The sequence below is a fragment of the Argentina silus genome (genome assembly GCF_951799395.1).
Source record: "Argentina silus genome assembly, chromosome: Y".
Classification (NCBI taxonomy): Eukaryota; Metazoa; Chordata; class Actinopteri; order Argentiniformes; family Argentinidae; genus Argentina; species Argentina silus.
The window spans coordinates 8,044,583-8,066,630 of record NC_139654.1 but is presented as its reverse complement, the minus strand read 5'-3'; the positions used below and the strand labels follow the sequence as shown (position 1 = coordinate 8,066,630).

The 22,048-nt window shown below is 44.9% G+C and overlaps 1 protein-coding gene across 1 annotated transcript in view; it reads right to left on the bottom strand.

Moving 5' to 3' along the window:
- Positions 1 to 4,979: 4,979 nt before the first annotated feature.
- LOC310824320 (PTB-containing, cubilin and LRP1-interacting protein-like) overlaps positions 4,980 to 22,048 on the bottom strand; it is a gene marked incomplete at its 3' end in the record, with an annotated part of 49,319 nt that continues 32,250 nt past the window's right edge. The window contains exon 3 of the mRNA XM_083697207.1: positions 4,980 to 5,456. Within this exon, the coding sequence (XP_083553333.1) occupies positions 4,980 to 5,456 (477 nt within the window). The remainder of the gene's footprint in view (positions 5,457 to 22,048) is intronic.

Below are 22,048 nucleotides of genomic sequence, written 5' to 3'. Positions count from 1 at the left end.
TGGAAAATACAAATACACTTCACTAAGCTTATCTTCCTTCCTCCCTCTCTCTCTCTTTCTCCTTTTCATCTGCTCTGTTTTGTTCTGCCTTGTTTACTGGCCTCCCACTCTTCTCTTCTTCCCACTTCTCTTTTTTCATTATAAATGCCCATTTTCTCTTTTTGTCTGCAGGTCCAGAAAAAATATCTATTTTCAATCTCTTCTTCATTCATAGAAGCAAAAGCAGCATACAGTATAGCAGCATGTCAAGATATGTTTTCATGATTGATGGACATATTTATCTGAGCTGAGCTTATCCTGTACACATGAAATGAACATATACATGTAAAAGGCAAACATCTGCAGGGCCTGGATCCTGACAGTAGAGAGGTCAGGGCTATTGGTGTAATGTCATCATTCTTAGTAGAGCTTATGAGTGAGTGTCCTGGTCCATTCACACGCATTTCTTTGCACACACTCTCTCTAACCCTAATCCATCTCTCTCCGTCTCTCCATGAGGCCCAGGGCCCCTGCTTGGAGAGAGGGGGACAGTGAGGAAAGCTGTGTTGGCAAGGCTTCTCCAGGACCGGACCTCAAGCATGTTGGCGGAAGGGTGGCACAGGGACCCAGCAGACGCCAGCTGGAGGAAGAATAGAGTGGTATTGTGTGCTGACTGAAGGAAGCAGGCCAGGCCAATGGGGTGGCCTCATTCTGGGCCCCACGGGCCCCCAGCACTGACACACTCCGAGAGTTGGGTCAAACACAGGAACACTGTGACTGACTGAGCACAGGAGAACATTCAACCCAGCTTTTAAGATAAGCTGAGCAAGGTTCAGTCACCATACAACCAACACAGCAAACCCTGTGGACAGTGTGTGTAGACACAGAGATATAGGAGATATATATATATATATATATATATGATAAACATATTGGTTGCATCTAGTTCTCCTGGTCCATCTGTCAATGTCTTCAATGGGTTTGTGCATAGACAAGCAAACAGTTCTGGAGAAATTGTCATTTTTATCATCTATTTGCAATGGAGCCATGACAGTTTTGTATGCATATTTTTTTTCCACACATAAAAAATATGTCACTGCAAAAGACCATCTCTTTGTCATATCTCATCTATTCTCTTCTTTGTGGGGATTGGCTAAATGGTATCCAATATCTGAATGGGAATGTGGGGTAACTAAACCAGTGTTCCTCTACCTGCCAGAAGGAGGCACTGTTCCCATTCAGCAGTCATTCTTCTGACTCTTTTCAGCATCCATTTTGCTCTTGATTCGCTGCAGTTCTGAGCTGCAAAATGATAGCCATCTGTATAAGCAGCAGAGTTACGAGAATACCTTGCGACTGATGTGGGCAGAAAATGGCAAAATGGCTGCCACACTTAGCTGGTGTACTGTATGAGGGGAGTGAGCAGCAACAAAACGGGTTTTGTGGTCTGTGGATGAAATGCAAAATAAAATCCTCTATAGGACCAGAACAAACCTCTGGCTGTGACATACTCCAACCTAAAACATACAGTACCTGGAAATCCAGCCCGATTCACATGTGTAACAGAAACAATTCACAGTACTATAATATAGCCATTATGGAGACAAACATTACCGTATATCAACATGGATGTGACCTCAGCAGTGACGCTTGAGATTTCATATAGCAACAAAAGACACCTCATCATCACCAATCAGTCTTGGTATATCGTTTGTATGTTATTTTTTCTTTATCTTTGCAAATACTGTATCGACGTTATGGTAACATTTCCAAACATTTAAAGCAAGTCTGAGCTTTCAGACAGACATGACAGGGTAATCTACAGCTTCATAAACATTATCTCCTGGCACTTCAGCCCTGTGGCCTGGACTTCCCCTTTACACACCCAACTCTGAGACTCATATTCACAGTTGGCTTTAAAACACTGTTTCTGTGTTATGATGTTCTTGTTGTTTATTTAAAATAGTTATCAACATTTATGCTGTAATATTTGGAAACTGATACATTTGTATTTACATAAGCTTATTGAATGAGTTTCAAATACAATGTACAGTGGGGGAAATAATTATTTGATCCCCTGCTGATTTTGTTAGTTTGCCCGATTACAAAGAAATGAGCGGTCTATAATTTTTATGGTACTTTTATTTTAACAAATAGACACAGAATATCCAAAAAAGAAATCCAGAAAAACATATTATATAAAGTTATAAATTAATTTGCATTTGATCAAAGGAAATAAGTATTTGATCCCCAAGCAAAACATGACTTAGTACTTGGTGGAGAAACCCTTGTTGGCAAGCACAGAAGTCAGACGTTTCTTGTAGTTGGTCACCAGGTTTGCACACATCTCAGGAGGGATTTTGGTCCACTCCTCTTTACAGATCCTCTCCAAATCCTGAAGGTTTCAAGGCTTTTGCTTGGCAACTCGAAGCTTCAGCACCCTCCACAAATTAAGGTCTGGAGACTAGCTAGGCCACTCCATGACCTTAGTGTGCTTCTTCTTGAGCCACTCCTTTGTTGCCTTGGCCGTATGTTTTGGGTCATTGTCATGCTGGAAGACCCATCCACGACCCATCCTCAGTGCTCTGGCTGAGGGAAGGAGGTTCTCGTCCAAGATCTTACGGTACATGGCCCCGTCCATTGGCCCCTCAATGCAGTGAAGTCGTCCTGTACCCTTAGCAGAGAAACAACCCCAAAGCATAATGTTTCCACCTCCGTGTTTGACGGTGGGGATGGTGTTCTTGGGATTGTAGCATTCAGCATTTCTCTCCCTCCAAACACGAAGAGTCGAATTTATGCCAAAGAGTTCAATTTTGGTTTCATCTGACCACATCACCTTCTCCCAAGCCTTCTCTGAATCATTTAGGTGTTCATTGGCAAACTTCAGATGGGCCTGTACATGTGCCTTCTTGAGCAGGGGGACCTTGCGGGCACTGCAGGATTTCAATCCGTTACGGTGTAGTGTGTTACCAATGGTTTTCTTGGTGACTGTGGTCCCAGCTGCCTTGAGATCATTACCAAGCTCCTCCCGTGTAGTTCTGGGCTGATCCCTCACCCTTCTCATGATCATCCTTACCCCACGAGGCAAGATCTTGCATGGAGCTCCAGGCCGAGGGCGATTGATGGTTATTTTGTATTTCTTCCATTTTCTAATAATTGCACCAACAGTTGTCTCCTTCTCACCAAGCTTCTTGCTGATGGTCTTGTAGCCCATTCCAGCCTTGTGCAGGTCTACAACTCTTACCCTGATGTCCTTTGAATGTTCTTTGGTCTTGCCCATGGTGGTGGAGAGGTTGGAATGGAAGAGATTGATTCTATTGACAGGTGTCTTTTATACCCATAACAAGCAGAGATTAGGAGTACTTTTCCTAAAGTGACAGGACTAATCTGTGTGCCTCATGGGCATATAACCGGTCTGTATGAGCCAGAATTCTTGCTGGTTTGTAGGGGATCAAATACTTATTTCCTTCGATCAAATGCAAATTAATTTATAACTTTATATAATGTGTTTTTTCTGGACTTCTTTGTTGATATTCTGTCTCTATTTGTTCAACTAAAAGTACCATAAAAATTATAGACCGCTCATTTCTTTGTAATCGGGCAAACTAACAAAATCAGCAGGGGATCAAATAATTATTTCCCCCACTGTATATCTTTATATATGTACTGACCAGAGCCATCTCAAATTCTGCTTCAATCACAGACAAATACATGACTAACCCCACTGACAGATCCCAGTCCATTCAAACGAGTCTGGTTAGAAAGGGAGGTGGGGTGTAGCTCTTGTGGGGGGTTCCAGTTGCCCCAAGATGGCCCCTCATTCCCTTGGAGAGAGACAGCACAGGGCAGTGGAGCTGTATGAGTCTGCTCACAGACTCAGTTATCCAGCCAATGCCACAGAATTGTTCCTCTATGGTGTCTGTACAGAAAACTGCCCTTATAGATTCCACATTACCTGCCATAACAATAAAGCGTTTAATACATGAAGTAACTAAAGGAGCTTGCAGCACAATAGACTTATCATACATTCAGCAGAGGCCAAGAGGCTTCAGGCATTCTTACGGACGGTTGTGTTTGGGGTCCTCTGTTTATGCGAGTCTTAAAAAAATATTTTGGGCAAATGGTCACAGTACTGTTTTGAGTTCAATTATAAAAGTCCTGCGAAGCATGCTAAATGGATGCTGCGAGGGCTGTAAGAAGTTTACACTTCTAGTTGGATTACTAGGCCATTACAGGTCTTGCTCGCTCTCCCCCTCTCTCTCACAGCACGCGCTATCACACACGCACACGCACATTTTGGACTGTGGGAGTGAGAGACCAGCCTGGTGAGAGGTGAGGCACATAAACGACAGGCAAGACACAGCTAAAATACTCACTTTTGGTATATCAGTACTCAAAAATAGGAATCAAATGTGGTCAGGGTGAATGCTGTCACTGCCTAATAAATATGTCAGGACCTCTCCTTTCCTGGCTGTCTAACACACATATATTCGAGTCAAAGCTTGTTTTTAAACACACATTAAACAATGCTACAGGCATAATTCATAACTCCATAGTCCTGTTGTTTTAAGTCAGACACTATAAAGTGATCTGGGTTTCTGAATGGGGGTAAAAGTATCATGGTGGTATCATGAGTGTCATGACTTGTAAAGAGGAGTGTCCCTGCACATCGCAGGAGACAGACAGCAGCGTAAAAATGGGAATTTAACTAACACTTATTCAATCTCTTATGGGTAGATCTTCAATGGCCACACATATGTTTTGGCCATTTCCAAAGCCATTTCCAAATTTTCCAACTTTCCTTCCCTGTAATTTTAGATCTCTTGTTGTTCCCTTGTCTTCTATTTTCCCTTTAAAAAAACTACCTCATCATCCTTTCGTTGGCGGTGGTCTGTGTGGGTCAGTTTGTTTTGTTCCGTGTTGGTACCAGAGAGTGAGAGAAGGCGCGCTCTGTTTGACCCTGTGTACACCTCCCCACGGAGTCACGGCAGGGTCATCACTCAGCCGTCGTCAGGGGTGGAGTCCTCGGCGAACTCGTCAGAGGAGCTGCTCTTGTGGATGCGTCCGTCGCTGCGCATGCTGTGGAAGGTCTTACGGAAGGCCTCCATCATAGAGTGGGCCAGCCTCTTGGCCTCAAGCTTGCTCTCACACTCCACAACATGGCAATCCATCTGGAAGGTCAGGTCATCGTTGATCTCCCGGTAGATCCAGGCAAAGATGTTGGGGCTGACGTTGTGGTCGGCTGTGCAGTAGGCAATGCGCGCCACCTGGTAGGTGTCCATGGTGACGGAGGCCTCACCACGCCCATCCAGGTGGTGCAGGCGCACCTGGAAGGGGCGGATCTCCAGGAGGGAGTTGGCGGGGAGGAGATCCTCCTGGGCCAGCGCCCGGCGCTCCCACAGCCCAACCACTGCAGACTCTGTACATCCCGACAGGAACTGGGTCCCCGAGACGGTCACCTTCCCTAGGTACGTCACCTGTGCCACAGAGAAGACACACACAGACAAACACAGAGGCTGTTAATGATCTGACAGCGTCACACTATAGTAACTGTCTCCACACAGACATAGAATTGGGAGATGCAGTTGTGATGAGAGGTTTTTCTATTATTTTGTGGTGATGGTGCTAACATGCTGTGGGACTGTGTGTGTTATTTCCTGAGAGGAGGTAAGACAGAAAACACTATGTAGAGTTAAAATGAGGGATTGTGACCAGGCCCCTTTTCCCTACGGCTGCAGCCAAATACTGCAGAATACCATAGTAATGAGACACACTGCATACCAGGAAAGGCAAGGGACTGAACTCTTAACTCGAGGGACAGGGTGAGAGGGGAATACAATCTGGTTCTCTGTAGGAGCAGGGCCAGTTCAGACCTCGGTCCAGGGATAATGGCCAACATGTGAGAGCACTTGATGACTTTATAAAAATACACAGGGGAGGGGTCTGCTGCGAGTAAAGCACTCTGAGGCTTTTTACTCAAGTTTGTGTTTACAAAGGGGTGGGGTGGTGGTGAAGCATGTTTCAATGCCTTAAAACTCCAATCAGACAGAGCAGGTCAAGAGAAAGGTTTTAAGAGATTATTACAGTTATTACAGTTCATATACAACAAAATTGCAAAGGGCATCACAGTAAGAGAGACATTTTTGTGGAGTCCTTCTGAAACATACAATACCATACTGTTTGATATGACAGTGAAAAACAGACACATACAGAGTCAATAATGGATTGACACAGACGACAAGAACTACTGAGGGCATAAATGGAAAACAGAGGAAAATATAATGCTGTCTATCTGACTGTTTCTCTTTTTCCGGAAGTTTTGTTACAAATACTAAACACAAGTAATTTATTTGGACATAAAATTATTCTTTCCAATACTTTTGGAGCCCTGAAATAGGGGGAGTATACGTATATATATATATATACACAGTGGGGGAAATAATTATTTGATCCCCTGCTGATTTTGTTCGTTTGCCCGATTACAAAGAAATGAGCGGTCTATAATTGTTATGGTACTTTTAGTTTAACAAATAGAGACAGAATATCAACAAAGAAGTCCAGAAAAAACACATTATATAAAGTTATAAATTAATTTGCATTTGATCGAAGGAAATAAGTATTTGATCCCCTACAAACCAGCAAGAATTCTGGCTCATACAGACCGGTTATATGCCCATGAGGCACACAGATTAGTCCTGTCACTTTAGGAAAAGTACTCCTAATCTCTGCTTGCTATGGGTATAAAAGACACCTGTCAATAGAATCAATCTATTCCATTCCAACCTCTCCACCACCATGGGCAAGACCAAAGAACATTCAAAGGACATCAGGGTAAGAGTTGTAGACCTGCACAAGGCTGGAATGGGCTACAAGACCATCAGCAAGAAGCTTGGTGAGAAGGAGACAACTGTTGGTGCAATTATTAGAAAATGGAAGAAATACAAAATAACCATCAATCGCCCTCGGCCTGGAGCTCCATGCAAGATCTTGCCTCGTGGGGTAAGGATGATCATCAGAAGGGTGAGGGATCAGCCCAGAACTACACGGGAGGAGCTTGGTAATGATCTCAAGGCAGCTGGGACCACAGTCACCAAGAAAACCATTGGTAACACACTACACCGTAACGGATTGAAATCTTGCAGTGCCCGCAAGGTCCCCCTGCTCAAGAAGGCACATGTACAGGCCCATCTGAAGTTTGCCAATGAACACCTAAATGATTCAGAGAAGGCTTGGGAGAAGGTGATGTGGTCAGATGAGACCAAAATTGAACTCTTTGGAGTAAATCTGACTCTTCGTGTTTGGAGGGAGAGAAATGCTGAATGCTACAATCCCAAGAACACCATCCCCACCGTCAAACACGGAGGTGGAAACATTATGCTTTGGGGTTGTTTCTCTGCTAAGGGTACAGGATGACTTCACTGCATTGAGGGGCCAATGGACGGGGCCATGTACCATAAGATCTTGGACGAGAACCTCCTTCCCTCAGCCAGAGCACTGAGGATGGGTCGTGGATGGGTCTTCCAGCATGACAATGACCCAAAACATTCAGCCAAGGCAACAAAGGAGTGCCTCAAGAAGAAGCACACTAAGGTCATGGAGTGGCCTAGCTAGTCTCCAGACCTTAATCCTACAGAAAATGTGTGGAGGGAGCTGAAGCTTCGAGTTGCCAAGCAAAAGCCTTGAAACCTTCAGGATTTGGTGAGGATCTGTAAAGAGGAGTGAACCAAAATCCCTCCTGAGATGTGTGCAAACCTGGTGACCAACTATAAGAAAAGTCTGACTTCTGTGCTTGCCAGCAAGGGTTTCTCCACCAAGTACTAAGTCATGTTTTGCTTGGGGATCAAATACTTATTTCCTTCGATCAAATGCAAATGAATTTATAACTTTATATAATGTGTTTTTTCTGGACTTCTTTGTTGATATTATGTCTCTATTTGTTCAAATAAAAGTACCATAAAAATTATAGACCGCTCATTTCTTTGTAATCGGGCAAACTAACAAAATCAGCAGGGGATCAAATAATTATTTCCCCCACTGTATATATATAGAGATGCTGATTTAAGAAAAAATTGGAGTGGTCTCTTATATATATATATATATGAGAGAAGGTTAGATAGATGAGAGAGTAAGATAGATGGAAAGATGCCAGAATGTTAGATAGATTGATGAGGGAAGGTTAGATTGATGGATACACAGAGGAGGCTAGATAGATGGATTAGCTGGGTAGTTGAAAAAAGTCAGATAGTAGGATGGACCAATGGATAAAACATGGTCAGAGGGTAGCATATAGGTAAATAGATGAGAGAAGGTTGAAGGATAGATAGATAGTGTTATGGAAAATCCATTGATAGAACTGTTTTCAGGTTATACACTTTCATATGACTGATACAACTTGTGTAAATACTGTGATTACATTTTCTCTTGCCACACCTCTAAAGTTCTATAGCCATTGTTCTGAGAAGCACTGTATAATTTCCCATATGAACAGCGGTGGTTTCGGAGGGAGTGGTGAGGGAGAGCAGTAATGAGGGGACAGATGTACAGTCATGAGAAAAAATTAGGACACCCTATGAAAACCTTTGTCTTCTTCAACATATTCAAACATATGGACATTTGATATTCATTTGAACAATATTGAAAAATTGAGGTAATATAACTAAACAAATACAACTGAAACAAATTATTTAAAAAATGATTGGTAAAATGTAATTAATAGAAATGCAATCTTCTTGTGAGGAAAAAGTTAGGACACCCCCACATTTAGTTCCACTTAAAATGCCTAAAATTATAATAAAGAGCACCACATCAGGTGCAAATGATTAGAACATTGTTACAGAGGATTTTGGAGGAGCCTGTCCTATTTAAACCTCAGATATTTAGTTTGGTTTGCTCTTGATTGTTGAAGTGAGTTGCATCACCATGGCGAGATCAAAAGAGCTCTCCGAGGCCTTCAGAAGAAAAATTGTAGATGCATATGAGTCTGGGAAGGGATATAAAAAGATCTCCAAACTATTCGAAATTGGCCATTCCACTGTCCGGAAAATAATTTACAAGTGGAGAACATTTAAAACCACCACCAACATGGCCAGGTCAGGCCGCCCAAGCAAGTTCAGCCTAAGAGCTGACCGAAAGATGCTTAAAGAAGTCTCCAACAATCCCAGAATGTCATCACGAGACCTACAGGTATCTCTTGCCACAATTGATGTCAAAGTACATGCATCCACCATAAGAAAGAGACTGAACAAGTTTGCATTACATGGGAGGTGTGCAAGGAGGAAACCCCTGCTGTCAAAGAAAAACATCAGGGCAAGACTAAAGTTTGCCAGAGAACACCTAGAGAAAGACCAGAACTTCTGGAACAATGTGCTTTGGACAGATGAATCCAAAGTTGAACTATTTGGGCACAGTAAGAGTAGACATGTTTGGCGCAAAACCAAGACAGCATTTGAGAACAAGAACCTCATACCAACTGTGAAGCATGGGGGTGGAAATGTCATGGTTTGGGGCTGCTTTTCTGCAGCAGGGCCTGGTCAGCTCACCATCATAGAATCCACTATGAATTTTGTATTGTATCAGAGGGTGCTTGAGGAAAATGTGAGACCATCTGTTCGAAAGTTGAAGCTGAAGCAGATGTGGACCATGCAACATGACAATGACCCAAAACATTCCAGTAAATCTACCAAGGAATGGCTCAAGAAAAATAAATTGAGAGTTCTGGAATGGTCAAGTCAAAGCCCGGATCTTAATCTTATTGAGATGCTGTGGATTGATTTGAAACTGGCTGTGCATGCAAGACACCCCTCGAACATCACACAGCTGAAAGAATTCTGCAAGGAGGAGTGGGAAAAACTTTCTCCCAATTGATGTCAGAGACCTGTAGACAGTTATAAGAAACGTCTAATTGAGGTTATTTCAGCCAAGGGGGGCAATACTAGCTATTAGGGCATAGGGTGTCCTAACTTTTTCCTCAGTAGGAATTGGCATTATTGTTAATTTTTCGTTAAATAAATGATTACAAAGTTACATTTTCATAGTTTTTTGTTCAATTACATCCCCTTTATCTATAGACATTGTTAGAAAGAAGATAACATATTGATATGTCCATATTTTTAAGAGAATAACTTAATATTTTGGGGGGTGTCCTAACTTTTTCTCATGACTGTATCTTGCCGATAGGTGTGAAATGTTGAACACCGATTGATCAATGAGAAAATCTCCCCATTGTTCTCGCTCTCTCGCCCCCTCCCTGCGTAAGCACAGGCCCATCAGCTGATAGACGTCGTGGCACCTACCATTATGTGTCATCTGTATAAAGACAACCTTGAGAATTGCCTCTTCAGACTTGCGCTGAACAGACCTCCGGATTTACGCTGGGCTGCTGTTACGCTCTTGTCTCTTGTTTGCAAGCAATAAATACCGGACTCAGATATTGTGGCTACTCAGGACATATTTCTTGATTCTTACCTCCGAAGAGCTGAAGTATACAGTGGTAAATCCTAGACATCCACCACAATTTGGGGGCTCGCCCGGGATTGCCTGCCCTGAGTTTGTCGTCTCTTTGCCAAGAAGGTAAAAATTTGTATACGGACAGGATAGATTCCTGGAGCCGAAATCCTCCCTTTGAAAGTTCAGAACGCAAAGGTTGAGAGAAAGGCGCCTGAAAGGAGAGAGGCGGAATTCTCAGGCACGGCGATTCCAAAACAGAACTGAACTCGGAAGAGGTAAGACCACAATATTTGAACTAAAAAACCCCAGCTGGGTGCTGGGTCGCTGTTATAAAATCTTCAGTGTAAAGTCCTGTTTTGGTAACAGGCCTTCAGTTGTAAAAATTTGGTTGTGGGGGGACATGCAGCGTTCGGCCTGTAGAGGGAGCTACAGGACCGTGGCCAGGGTTGTCGGCGAGGCTCCGTTGCACACCTGTTGCAAATGAAGCCTCGTTCACTAAATGGTTTAAGATGTGTGTGTCTCTGTTTGGCAGGAGAACGGCGACTGGAAAGTCGCCGAGTGTTTTGAGGAGGCTGGAAAGCCAAACGGACAACTTATTACTGACTTTATGAATAAACGGGACCTTTCCCTCACTACACCATTGCCTCTGCCTCTCTGTGTACACGGACATTGTTACATTGGTATAAGTGTACTGTTGAAAATCCTATTTGGGTAATAGGTCGGCAGTTGTAAAATCCTATTTGGCATGGGTGTACTGTTGAAAATCCTATTTTGGTAATAGGTCGGCAGTTGTAAAATCCGATTTGGCATGGGTGTGCTGTTGAAAATCCTATTTGGCATAGGTAAGTGTCAGGGACACTTGTGTGGAGGACACACAGTTTTTAAATCTAGATAAAATTCTCGCTGAGGGCCGACGGGCTAATTAATGATTGTTGGTTGTGCAGTAGTCACAAAAACCGGGTAGAACACATTGATCGAGAAGAAATGTCAGATGACATACATTTTTCTTGGTATACCTAACCGGTGTGGAGACAGGTGAATAAAAGGTAAGGAACTCACCTATTGTCGTTGACGACACTTAACCTTTCTGAAATTCCTGAAAAAGTTGCTATACTAATTTGATAATGGGGAAAGCGGCCAGTAAGGCGAACCGTTGCCTTCGAGCACGGAGGGATAATAATTGAAAAATATGGTTGATGGACATGCAAACAATTGCCTATGTGGGGGATTTCAGGTTTTCCATTGAACGGGAGTTTTAGCAAGAGACAGATTAGCATACTAGAAGATAGGCTTGGAAATCATGCTGCTGGTAAGATAAAGAAGTTACGGAACGGGTCGCGTAAGGTAGATTGGAAGGTTTGGGGATGGAAATCGGAGGTGACAATTAGACGGTCACAACAAGAAACAGGTGGAGCATCTAACGATGAAAGAGGAAGGTAAGGGGGAACCAGGGAATTACACACGATGGCGGCGCGTGCACACGCAGCGACCACTCGCGCTCCAGAGAATGCGGTGTTTTGTTTGTTTAATAAGTGTTTGCCCGAAAGTTTGTCGTGTTCGTCTCGTCTGTCTGCGTCGAAATACAAGTACAGTCGACAGGCTCTGCTAGACATCTGCGAGAGCAAGATTTACAACGTTTTGGACACCACAACAGAGACACTCGAAGAGCTCGGATTACTTCGCCGGCCCGCGACTACTCGACCCGACCCGACTCGACTCGACTCGACTGCCACCACTCCCCCGGAAAGGAGAGGTCGGAAGCGGTGTGCGAGGAAGCAGAAGAGGGGCAAGCGCGGAGGTATCCGGGCTAGGCTAGCGGCTAGTCCAACTCGCCCAGCCATACCATCCATCATCCTGGCTAACGTACGATCCTTGGACAACAAAATGGATCATATACGACTGCTGAGGTCAGCTAATCGGACAGTGAGTAACTGCTGTGTACTTGTTTTCACTGAAACATGGCTTAACGACAACATCCCCGACTCCGCTGTACAACTTGAGCAGCTGACATGCTATCGAGCGGACAGAGCCCTCGTCAACGGAGGTAAACAGCGTGGCGGCGGAGTTTGTGTTTACATTCGTGATGCGTGGTGCCGGGACGCTGTGGTAGTATGCAGACACTGTTCACCACTGGCGGAGTTTATGATCATAAAGTGCCGTCCTTTCTATCTGCCGAGGGAGTTTACTGCGGTCTTGCTAGCCGCAGTGTACATCCCTCCAACCTCCAGCAACAGTGACAGGAATGCGGCACTTTGTGAACTGTACCAGGCCATCAGTGAACAACAGACAGCACACCCAGATGGATTTACCATCCTCGCTGGAGATTTTAATCATGCTGACCTTAAGACTGTCCTACCAAAACTCCATCAGCATGTCAATTTCCCAACAAGAGGGGAAAACACCTTGGACTTGGTCTACACTTCCCACAAAGGAGCATACAAGGCCTCCCCCCTCCCCCACATCGGACTCTCTGATCACATCACTGTCATGCTAATGCCAGCATATAGGCCCAGAGTGAAAGTCGGAAAACCGGTCCGGAAAGAGATAACTGTGTGGCCGGAGGGGTCCAGGTCTGCTCTCAAGGACTGTCTTGCAACAACAGACTGGGACATGTTCAAGCAAGCAGCCACACAGAACAACCATACGGACAATGAGGAGCTTACAGACACTGTCCTCTCCTACATCCGTAAGTGCTCTGATGATGTGACCCACAAAAAGACCATCATCACTCGGGCTAACCGGAAGCCATGGCTGACAGGGGCTGTCCATCGGCTGCTGAGGGCCAGAGACAAAGCCTTCAGAGCCGGGGATGAAAATGGCCTAAGAACAGCGAGAGCCAGCCTGTCCCGTGGCATCAAGAAAGCAAAACTGGACTACACAAATAAGATTACCTGCCACTTCAAGGACAGCAGAGACACGCGGAGCCTGTGGCAGGGCATTCAGACCATAACGGACTACAAGCCCGCGCCACAGACCTGCGACAACAACATCTCTCTGCTCAACAACCTCAACAGCTTCTTTGCACGGTTTGAAGCAACAAACACTACAAGCCCACAGAAAACTCCACCCCCCCCCCACGATCAGGTCCTGTGCCTGTCTGCTGCCAGTGTGAAGAGGACACTCTCTACCATCAACCCCCGCAAAGCAACAGGCCCAGACAACATCCCAGGCCGTGTGCTGAGGGACTGCGCAGAGGAGCTTAAGGATGTCTTCACGGACATCTTTAACACTTCTTTGCGTCAAGCTGCTGTCCCATCACATTTCAAGACCTCCATCATCATACCTGTGCCAAAGAAATCCGCTCCATCCTGCTTCAATGACTATCGCCCGGTAGCACTGACCCCCATCATCATGAAGTGCTTTGAACGGCTAGTCATGTCTCACATTAAGTCCATCCTCCCCCCCACCCTGGACCCCTTTCAGTTTGCATACCGAGCAAAACGTTCCACAGAGGACGCAATCTGCTCTGCTCTCCACCCAGCCCTCACCCACCTGGAAAAAGCAGACTCATATGTGAGAATGCTTTTCATAGACTTTAGCTCAGCATTTAACACCATAATCCCGCAACAACTGATCTGCAAACTGGACCAGCTGGGGCTCAACACCTCCCTCTGCAACTGGCTGCTGGACTTCCTCAGCGAGAGACCACAGGCAGTACGAGTCGGCAACAACACCTCGAGCAGCATCACACTCAGCACAGGGGCCCCCCCAAGGCTGTGTGCTCAGTCCCCTGCTCTTCACCCTGCTGACTCACGACTGCACATCAACCCACAGCACCAATCACATGGTGAAGTTTGCGGACGACACAACTCTGGTGGGTCTCATCTCCAAGAACGACGAGACCCACTATAGAAAGGAGGTCAACCTTCTGACCACGTGGTGCAGAGACAACAACCTCCTGCTGAATGTCAGCAAAACGAAGGAGATTGTGGTCGACTTCCGGAGAGGGCACACCGAACACCCACCACTGACCATCGATGGTGCTGCTGTGGAGAGAGTGAGCAGCACCAAATTCCTGGGGGTGCACATCAGTGAGGACCTCTCCTGGACCACCAACACCGCATCACTGGCGAAGACAGCCCAGCGGCGCCTCTACTTCCTCCGCAAGCTGAAGCGAGCGAAAGCTCCCACACCGATCCTGACAACATTCTACCGAGGCACCATTGAAAGCATCCTGTCCAGCTGCATCACTGTGTGGGGCGGTAGCTGCACCGAACACAGTAGGAAAGCACTGCAACGCATTGTGAACACAGCTGCCAAGATCATTGGTGCCCCACTCCCTTCCCTGCAAGAGACTTACTCCACCCGCCTCACCCGAAAAGCTACCTCGATTGTGAGCGACGCAAGCCACCCCGCACACAGTCTGTTCAGCCTCCTGCCTTCTGGAAGAAGGTATAGGAGCCTCCGTGCCCACACCACCAGACTCACGAAAAGCTTCATACCCCAAGCTGTCAGGAAGCTAAATTCTCTCCCCTCACTTCCCCCAGCCACATCCTCCTAGCTGTCAGGAAGCTGAAACCACCCCCCCCCTCCCAACCCTTCAGCCCCCCCCCCCCCCCCCCCCCAAAACACACGGACTCTGGACAATCCACTATTCTATTGCTACAATGCACTATTGCACTATATTTTTTTATACATAATACACAGTATTTGGCTGCTATTTTACTGTCTTTACTGACTGCTCTTTTTGCACTGTTTAAATTATTTTTATTGAATGTTTTACTTTTAGTATGTGTTATCTGTTGTGCCTGGGCACTTTATCTGTCTCACCGTGGGAGAGTGAGAAACGTCCTCTCGATTCCTTTGTATGTCTTGACATGTGAAGAATTGACAATAAAGCCACTTTGACTTTGGAAGGTGAAGCAAGTTGAATCAAGAAGGTAGACGCAAAGTTGAATCAGGAAAGTAACCGCAAGTTAGGTAGGCTAGGGTCTTCTAACCAGTGTCCTATAGTTTTATTGTCTGAGCAGGTTGATCTCAACTGTCTCTCTGTCCGCCCACCACGGCACCAACCCCTGACGGCACCGCAGGCTGATAAGGAGAGAAACGGAGCTATAAAACACGGAATGACTGTCAACAATCCGAGAGGCACGAGGAGGGCTATGGACAGTCAGAGGAGGGGGGAGAGGTCCCATCAATGGCATTACCCGGTGAGATAAATATGTCGTTGGGTAATGGACCGCTAAATTATTTTTCCGGATGGAACTTGCCCGTCTCCGGGCTGAGATCAATTGCACAGAGATTGTTGGCAGAAGCCGAGTTAAGAATTAGAGATTGTATGTTCACAGACAAAAGATAATTTTCATTGTACAGCTAAGGTCTCCGAAAGTCAGGATGAGAGTTTTGAAAAAGTTTGGTTCAGAGAGAAGAGTGATTTATTGTCAGGACAGTGGCTTTATTTGTAGTGACCAGGGATATTGCGCTATGTCTGTGAGATAGGCGGATCAGACCCCCATGTATCTCTCGCTAAGCCGTAACGGGGGCAGGATGTAGGGCCTCGGGTATCATCTTGCAACCAACTGGGTCTCATGTGAGGGAGGGGATGAGTACTCGCCAACAGCAAGGGCTTACCGTAGCCGTTTTGAGTGTACGTTCGTAGGAAGTGTGCGCCTTATCCCAGAGCAAAATAACATCGCTGAGTTTGTGGGAACTGTAATGACTGCAGATGACAGTCGATTATCGGGAGTACCGCCTGCTCTCTGAGCGCAGCACAAGATATGACGCTGGTCTAATGAAGAATGTGCAGCCGCTGGTTGTTGTAATCAAGGGGCCTCACAGACCACGACAGTCGCAGTATCCCCTGAGACAGGAAGCCGTAAATGGTATTACACCAGTTTTTGATGCGTTATTGGAAAAAGGTATTATTGTTCCATGTCCTGACAGCCTTTTGTCGTACTCCCATATTCCCCGTAAAAAAAAAGCCCAAACAGAAAGGCCAACCACAGACCTGGTGCTTCGGGATCTTAAAAAGGTTAATGAAGCAGTCCAAGAGCGCGCCCCTATTGTTCCGGATCCATATATTAATTACACATACAGTGGGGGAAATAATTATTTGATCCCGATTACAAAGAAATGAGCGGTCTATAATTTTTATGGTACTTTTATTTTAACAAATAGACACAGAATATCAACAAAGAAGTCCAGAAAAAACACATTATATAAAGTTATAAATTCATTAGCATTTTATCGAAGGAAATAAGTATTTGATCCCCAAGCAAAACATGACTTAGTACTTGGTGGAGAAACCCTTGCTGGCAAGCACAGAAGTCAGACGTTTCTTATAGTTGGTCACCAGGTTTGCACACATCTCAGGAGGGATTTTGGTCCACTCCTCTTTACAGATCCTCTCCAAATCCTGAAGGTTTCAAGGCTTTTGCTTGGCAACTCGAAGCTTCAGCTCCCTCCACAAATTTTCGATAAGATAAAGGTCTGGAGACTAGCTAGGCCACTCCATGACCTTAGTGTGCTTCTTCTTGAGCCACTCCTTTGTTGCCTTGGCTGTATGTTTTGGGTCATTGTCATGCTGGAAGACCCATCCACGACCCATCCTCAGTGCTCTGGCTGAGGGAAGGAGGTTCTCGTCCAAGATCTTATGGTACATGGCCCCGTCCATTGGCCCCTCAATGCAGTGAAGTCGTCCTGTACCCTTAGCAGAGAAACAACCCCAAAGCATAATGTTTCCACCTCCGTGTTTGACGGTGGGGATGGTGTTCTTGGGATTGTAGCATTCAGCATTTCTCTCCCTCCAAACACGACGAGTCGAATTTATGCCAAAGAGTTCAATTTTGGTCTCATCTGACCACATCACCTTCTCCCAAGCCTTCTCTGAATCATTTAGGTGTTCATTGGCAAACTTCAGATGGGCCTGTACATGTGCCTTCTTGAGCAGGGGGACCTTGCGGGCACTGCAGGATTTCAATCCGTTACGGTGTAGTGTGTTACCAATGGTTTTCTTGGTGACTGTGGTCCCAGCTGCCTTGAGATCATTACCAAGCTCCTCCTGTGTAGTTCTGGGCTGATCCCTCACCCTTCTCATGATTATCCTTACCCCACGAGGCAAGATCTTGCATGGAGCTCCAGGTCGAGGGCGATTGATGGTTATTTTGTATTTCTTCCATTTTCTAATAATTGCACCAACAGTTGTCTCCTTCTCACCAAGCTTCTTGCTGATGGTCTTGTAGCCCATTCCAGCCTTGTGCAGGTCTACAACTCTTACCCTGATGTCCTTTGAATGTTCTTTGGTCTTGCCCATGGTGGTGGAGAGGTTGGAATGGAAGAGATTGATTCTATTGACAGGTGTCTTTTATACCCATAACAAGCAGAGATTAGGAGTACTTTTCCTAAAGTGACAGGACTAATCTGTGTGCCTCATGGGCATATAACCGGTCTCTATGAGCCAGAATTCTTGCTGGTTTGTAGGGGATCAAATACTTATTTCCTTCGATCAAATGCAAATTAATTTATAACTTTATATAATGTGTTTTTTCTGGACTTCTTTGTTGATATTCTGTCTCTATTTGTTAAACTAAAAGTACCATAAAAATTATAGACCGCTCATTTATTTGTAATCGGGCAAACTAACAAAATCAGCAGGGGATCAAATAATTATTTCCCCCACTGTATATTAGCAGGAGAGAACTTGTACAGGGGGGGTAGCGGGGGTGAAGAGGTCTCTAGGGTTGGGGTTAGGGTTAGTGAGGGTGAAGCAGTCTTTAGGAGGGACTGTTAAGATGTAGCCTGAAGAGATGGGTTTTCAATCTACGGCGGAAGATCGGAAGTGACTCTGCAGTCCTGACAGTAGTGGGAAGCTCATTCCACCAGCGGGGCGCCAGGACAGTGAAAAGCTGTGACCGAGTAGCGCGGCCACTGCATCCACGTAGAGGCGGCGGTGCCAGGCGGGCAGCCGAGGTGGACGAGCAGAGTGATCTTGCAGGGGTTTGGGTGCTAACCATTGCTTGCAAGTAGGGAGGGGCTGTTCCCTTTGCCGCCTAGTAGGCAAGCACCAGGGTCTTGAATTTGATGCAAGCTGCTACCGGGAGCCAGTGGAGGGTGCGGAGGAGGGGCGTGACATGGGAGAATTTGGGGAGATTGAACACCAGACGAGCGGCAGCGTTCTGGATGAGCTGCAGAGGCCTGATGGAGGAGGCGGGGAGTCCGGCCAAGAATCCATTGCAGTAGTCAAGGCGAGAGATTACAAGTGTTTGGACCAAAAGTTGCTTCTCTGGTGAGGAATGGACGTATCCTTCTGATGTTGTAGAGGAAGAATCTACAGGAGCATGCTGTCGCTGTGATGTTCGCCACACAGGATAAGTGGTTGTCAAAGATCACCCCAAGGTTCTTGGCTGTATGGAGGAGGTCACAGTAGTGTTTTCTACTGTGATGGAGAAGTCTTGGAGAGGGCAGGCTTTCCCTGGGAGGAAGAGCAGCTCAGTCTTGTAGCGAAGTTGCTGGTTACCATATGTGCAATTATTGCTTTCTTGATGACCTGTTGTATCGTGATGTTGGTGGTTTGCAAGGCATGTACAAGGAGGGCGGCCACCCACATAATGACAACTAACATGGTACTCGAACGAATGGAGACAGGGGTTGACCTTTCTAACCCAGGTACAACTTATCTGATGTGGACGAGGAGGATATGATAACCTCCGTCCTGTGAAATATGATATTTAGGCTGAAGTGTTGTTAACATTCAAGGAATTAAATGTTAAAAGGAGGGATTGTTATGGAAAATCCATTGATAGAACTGTTTTCAGTAATGGGGGGACAGACGTATCTTGCCGATAGGTGTGAAATGTTGAACGCCGATTTATCAATGAGAAAGTCTCCCCATTGTTCTCACTCGCTCGCCCCCTCCCTGCGTAAGCACAGGCCCATCAGCTGATAGACGTTGTGGCACCTACCATTATGTGTCATCTGTATAAAGACAACCTATGTTAACCATATGAGAGTTTTTGTTACAAAAAGCTTAATAGTTTAAAAGGTTTAATAGGTATCAGAAATATTTCATTAGGGTTGATAAAAACATATGAAATATGTGATTAGCTTAAAAAGTGTAACAGATGTAGTGGTTCTTGCATCTTTTGGTTTTCAGAGACCTCCATGTTAAAAAGTGCACTTTCAAACTTGTATAGTTAAAAAAAATTAATAGGCACAGTATCAAAACCAAAGGTCATAGCAAGGAGAGTTATACCTCTCTGCAGGTTTTAAAGTTGGATTGGTGTGAATAGCTTAAAAATTGTAGGAGTCGCCGCACCAGGGGATCAATCGGCTGTCTGGCGGGCACACCCCAAAACCTAGTGGCCACTCGTGGTACCATTGTAATGTTCACTGTAATGCCCCAAAAGACGATTCCCAATGCAATTCCAATAGTGGAGTCGGTATTGTTCCTGGCCAAATGAGGATGATTCCAGGGTGAATTTGATGTTCTACAATTACTTAAAATACACATTGGCCGTTTTTTATAACCCTGATATAGCCTTGACGACAAAGTGCTAACGTCTTCATGATCCATGCTAGACTTTGAGGCGTTGCATCCAGAAGTGCCGCAACAATTGAACACTAAACACTAAAGTACATAAAATAACATTCTGTGTTCAGTATAGGCCAGCACATGCATTATTATTTTGTATATTCTCAATAACAGTTCTGTGAGAACTGACCGCTGTTATGGAAAATACATTCATAGAACTATTTTCAGGTTATACACTTTCATATGACTGATACAACTTGTGTAACTACTGTGATGACATTTTCTCTTGCCACACCTCTAAAGTTCTATAGCCATTGTTCTGAGAAGCACTGTATGATTTACCATATGAACAGCGGTGATCTCTGAGGGAGTGGTAGGAGAGAGCAATAATGGGGGAACCCCATTATCCTAACCCTAACCCTGTCGATAGGTGTGAAATGTTGAACGGCGATTAATCAGTAAGAAAGCCTCCCCATTGTTCATTCTCTCCCGCCCTTTCTCACGTAAGCACAAGGCCATCAGCCGATAGCCTTGTAGGCGCCTGGCAATATGTTCAAACTGTATAAAAGACAAACCTGATCATTGTCTCTTTAGACTTGTGCTGAACGGACCCCCGGTTCTACGCTGGGCTGCTGTTACGCTCTTGTCTCTTGTTTGCAAGCAATAAATACCGGACTCAGATATTGTGGCTACTCAGGACTTGTTTCTTGATTCTTACCTCCGAAGAGCTAAAGTACAGAGTGGTAAATCCTAGACTTCCACCACACCGCCTATTGACACGGTTTTCTGGGGTATCATTCTGTGGATCTACGGATAGTTTCGCTGGAAATAAGGTCTATTAGACCTGGTGTGTTTTGGTCATCTTAACGCAGAGGGATGTGGATGATCTAAGAGCGGCCAATGTCAAAATCACTGGCCAGAGCAGTACCTTGCAATCAAATTTATCCACAGTGTGCGAGAGGCTCCTTGCCATTACGGGGAAGGCAGACTACTTAGAAAACCAGTCAAGAAGGAATAACCTTGTAATCAACGGCCTCCCAGAATCGGCAAGTGAGAAGTGGTCTGAATCTGAAGATTGTACCACATTCTACCACATTCAGCGCCCCCCCCCCCAAAAAAAAAAATGTCTGTAAAACTTTGAGAATGTGTGCGTTAATTCCTTTCAATAGTTCGAACTGATCAGTTGTGTGTCAAAATGCTGCCTTGTTGTGCTCATAATTATACTAATCGTACTAGTGGAGGGGGCCCAAAGTTTTTTCCATGAAAAAAAAGAAGCAACATAGCCTATTGATATATGGCCTGGCTACTTATAATGCACAGGTAATTCAGCGTGTCATTTTCATCGTGATGTTGATGAGCTGTGCTGTGCTAGCATTTGTTATCTTGCATCTCAAATTGTAGGCATAATTACTGTACATTAGCCAACACATCGTTGAGTACACCAAAGTTAGCAGCATCGTGTCTTGGTGATATCTGGGCCATGTTTTCTGTGAGATGGTAATTTACTTCGGATGATTATATCAAGTGGATAATCACTGTACACATCGTGGCTGAAGGTAAGGCTTTCTATAAATATACTTTACCGTCCTCTAGCGACCGATATGCTTTGGATCAAACAGTTAATTCATCTCTCAAAACATTACCATTTGAGTCAAACAGTTAATTCATTTGTCAAAACATTACAATTTGAGTCAACTTCGAATGCAGACCTCAAGTTTCTCACATTACCTAACTCCTAGGCGTTTCTGATTAGGCTACGTTGAGAATAAAATTAGATTTAGTGGGCTAGATGGGATTGACAATAAATTTGTTGATGATGAAATAACATGAAATATCGTGGCCATATTGAAACTAATCGCTTGGTATATTTTGAACACCTAGGCAGATTAGGAGCTTCTCATAATATAAATAAATATCATAAATATTACAAAAAAGGATTTGCACAGAAAAGGAATAAATTACACTACAGGTTTCCTTCTGTTAGTCATTGATCCCAATAGGGCATTAGTGATTAAGCGTCACAACAAAATAAATACGATCAATGATTACGATGTAGGCTACCCATTAAGGTTACTGTAGTTTATCTATATGTGCTTTAGCCTTGGTTAAAGAAAAGCGACTTCTATGGCGGGTATTGTTTTATCAGAACAAACA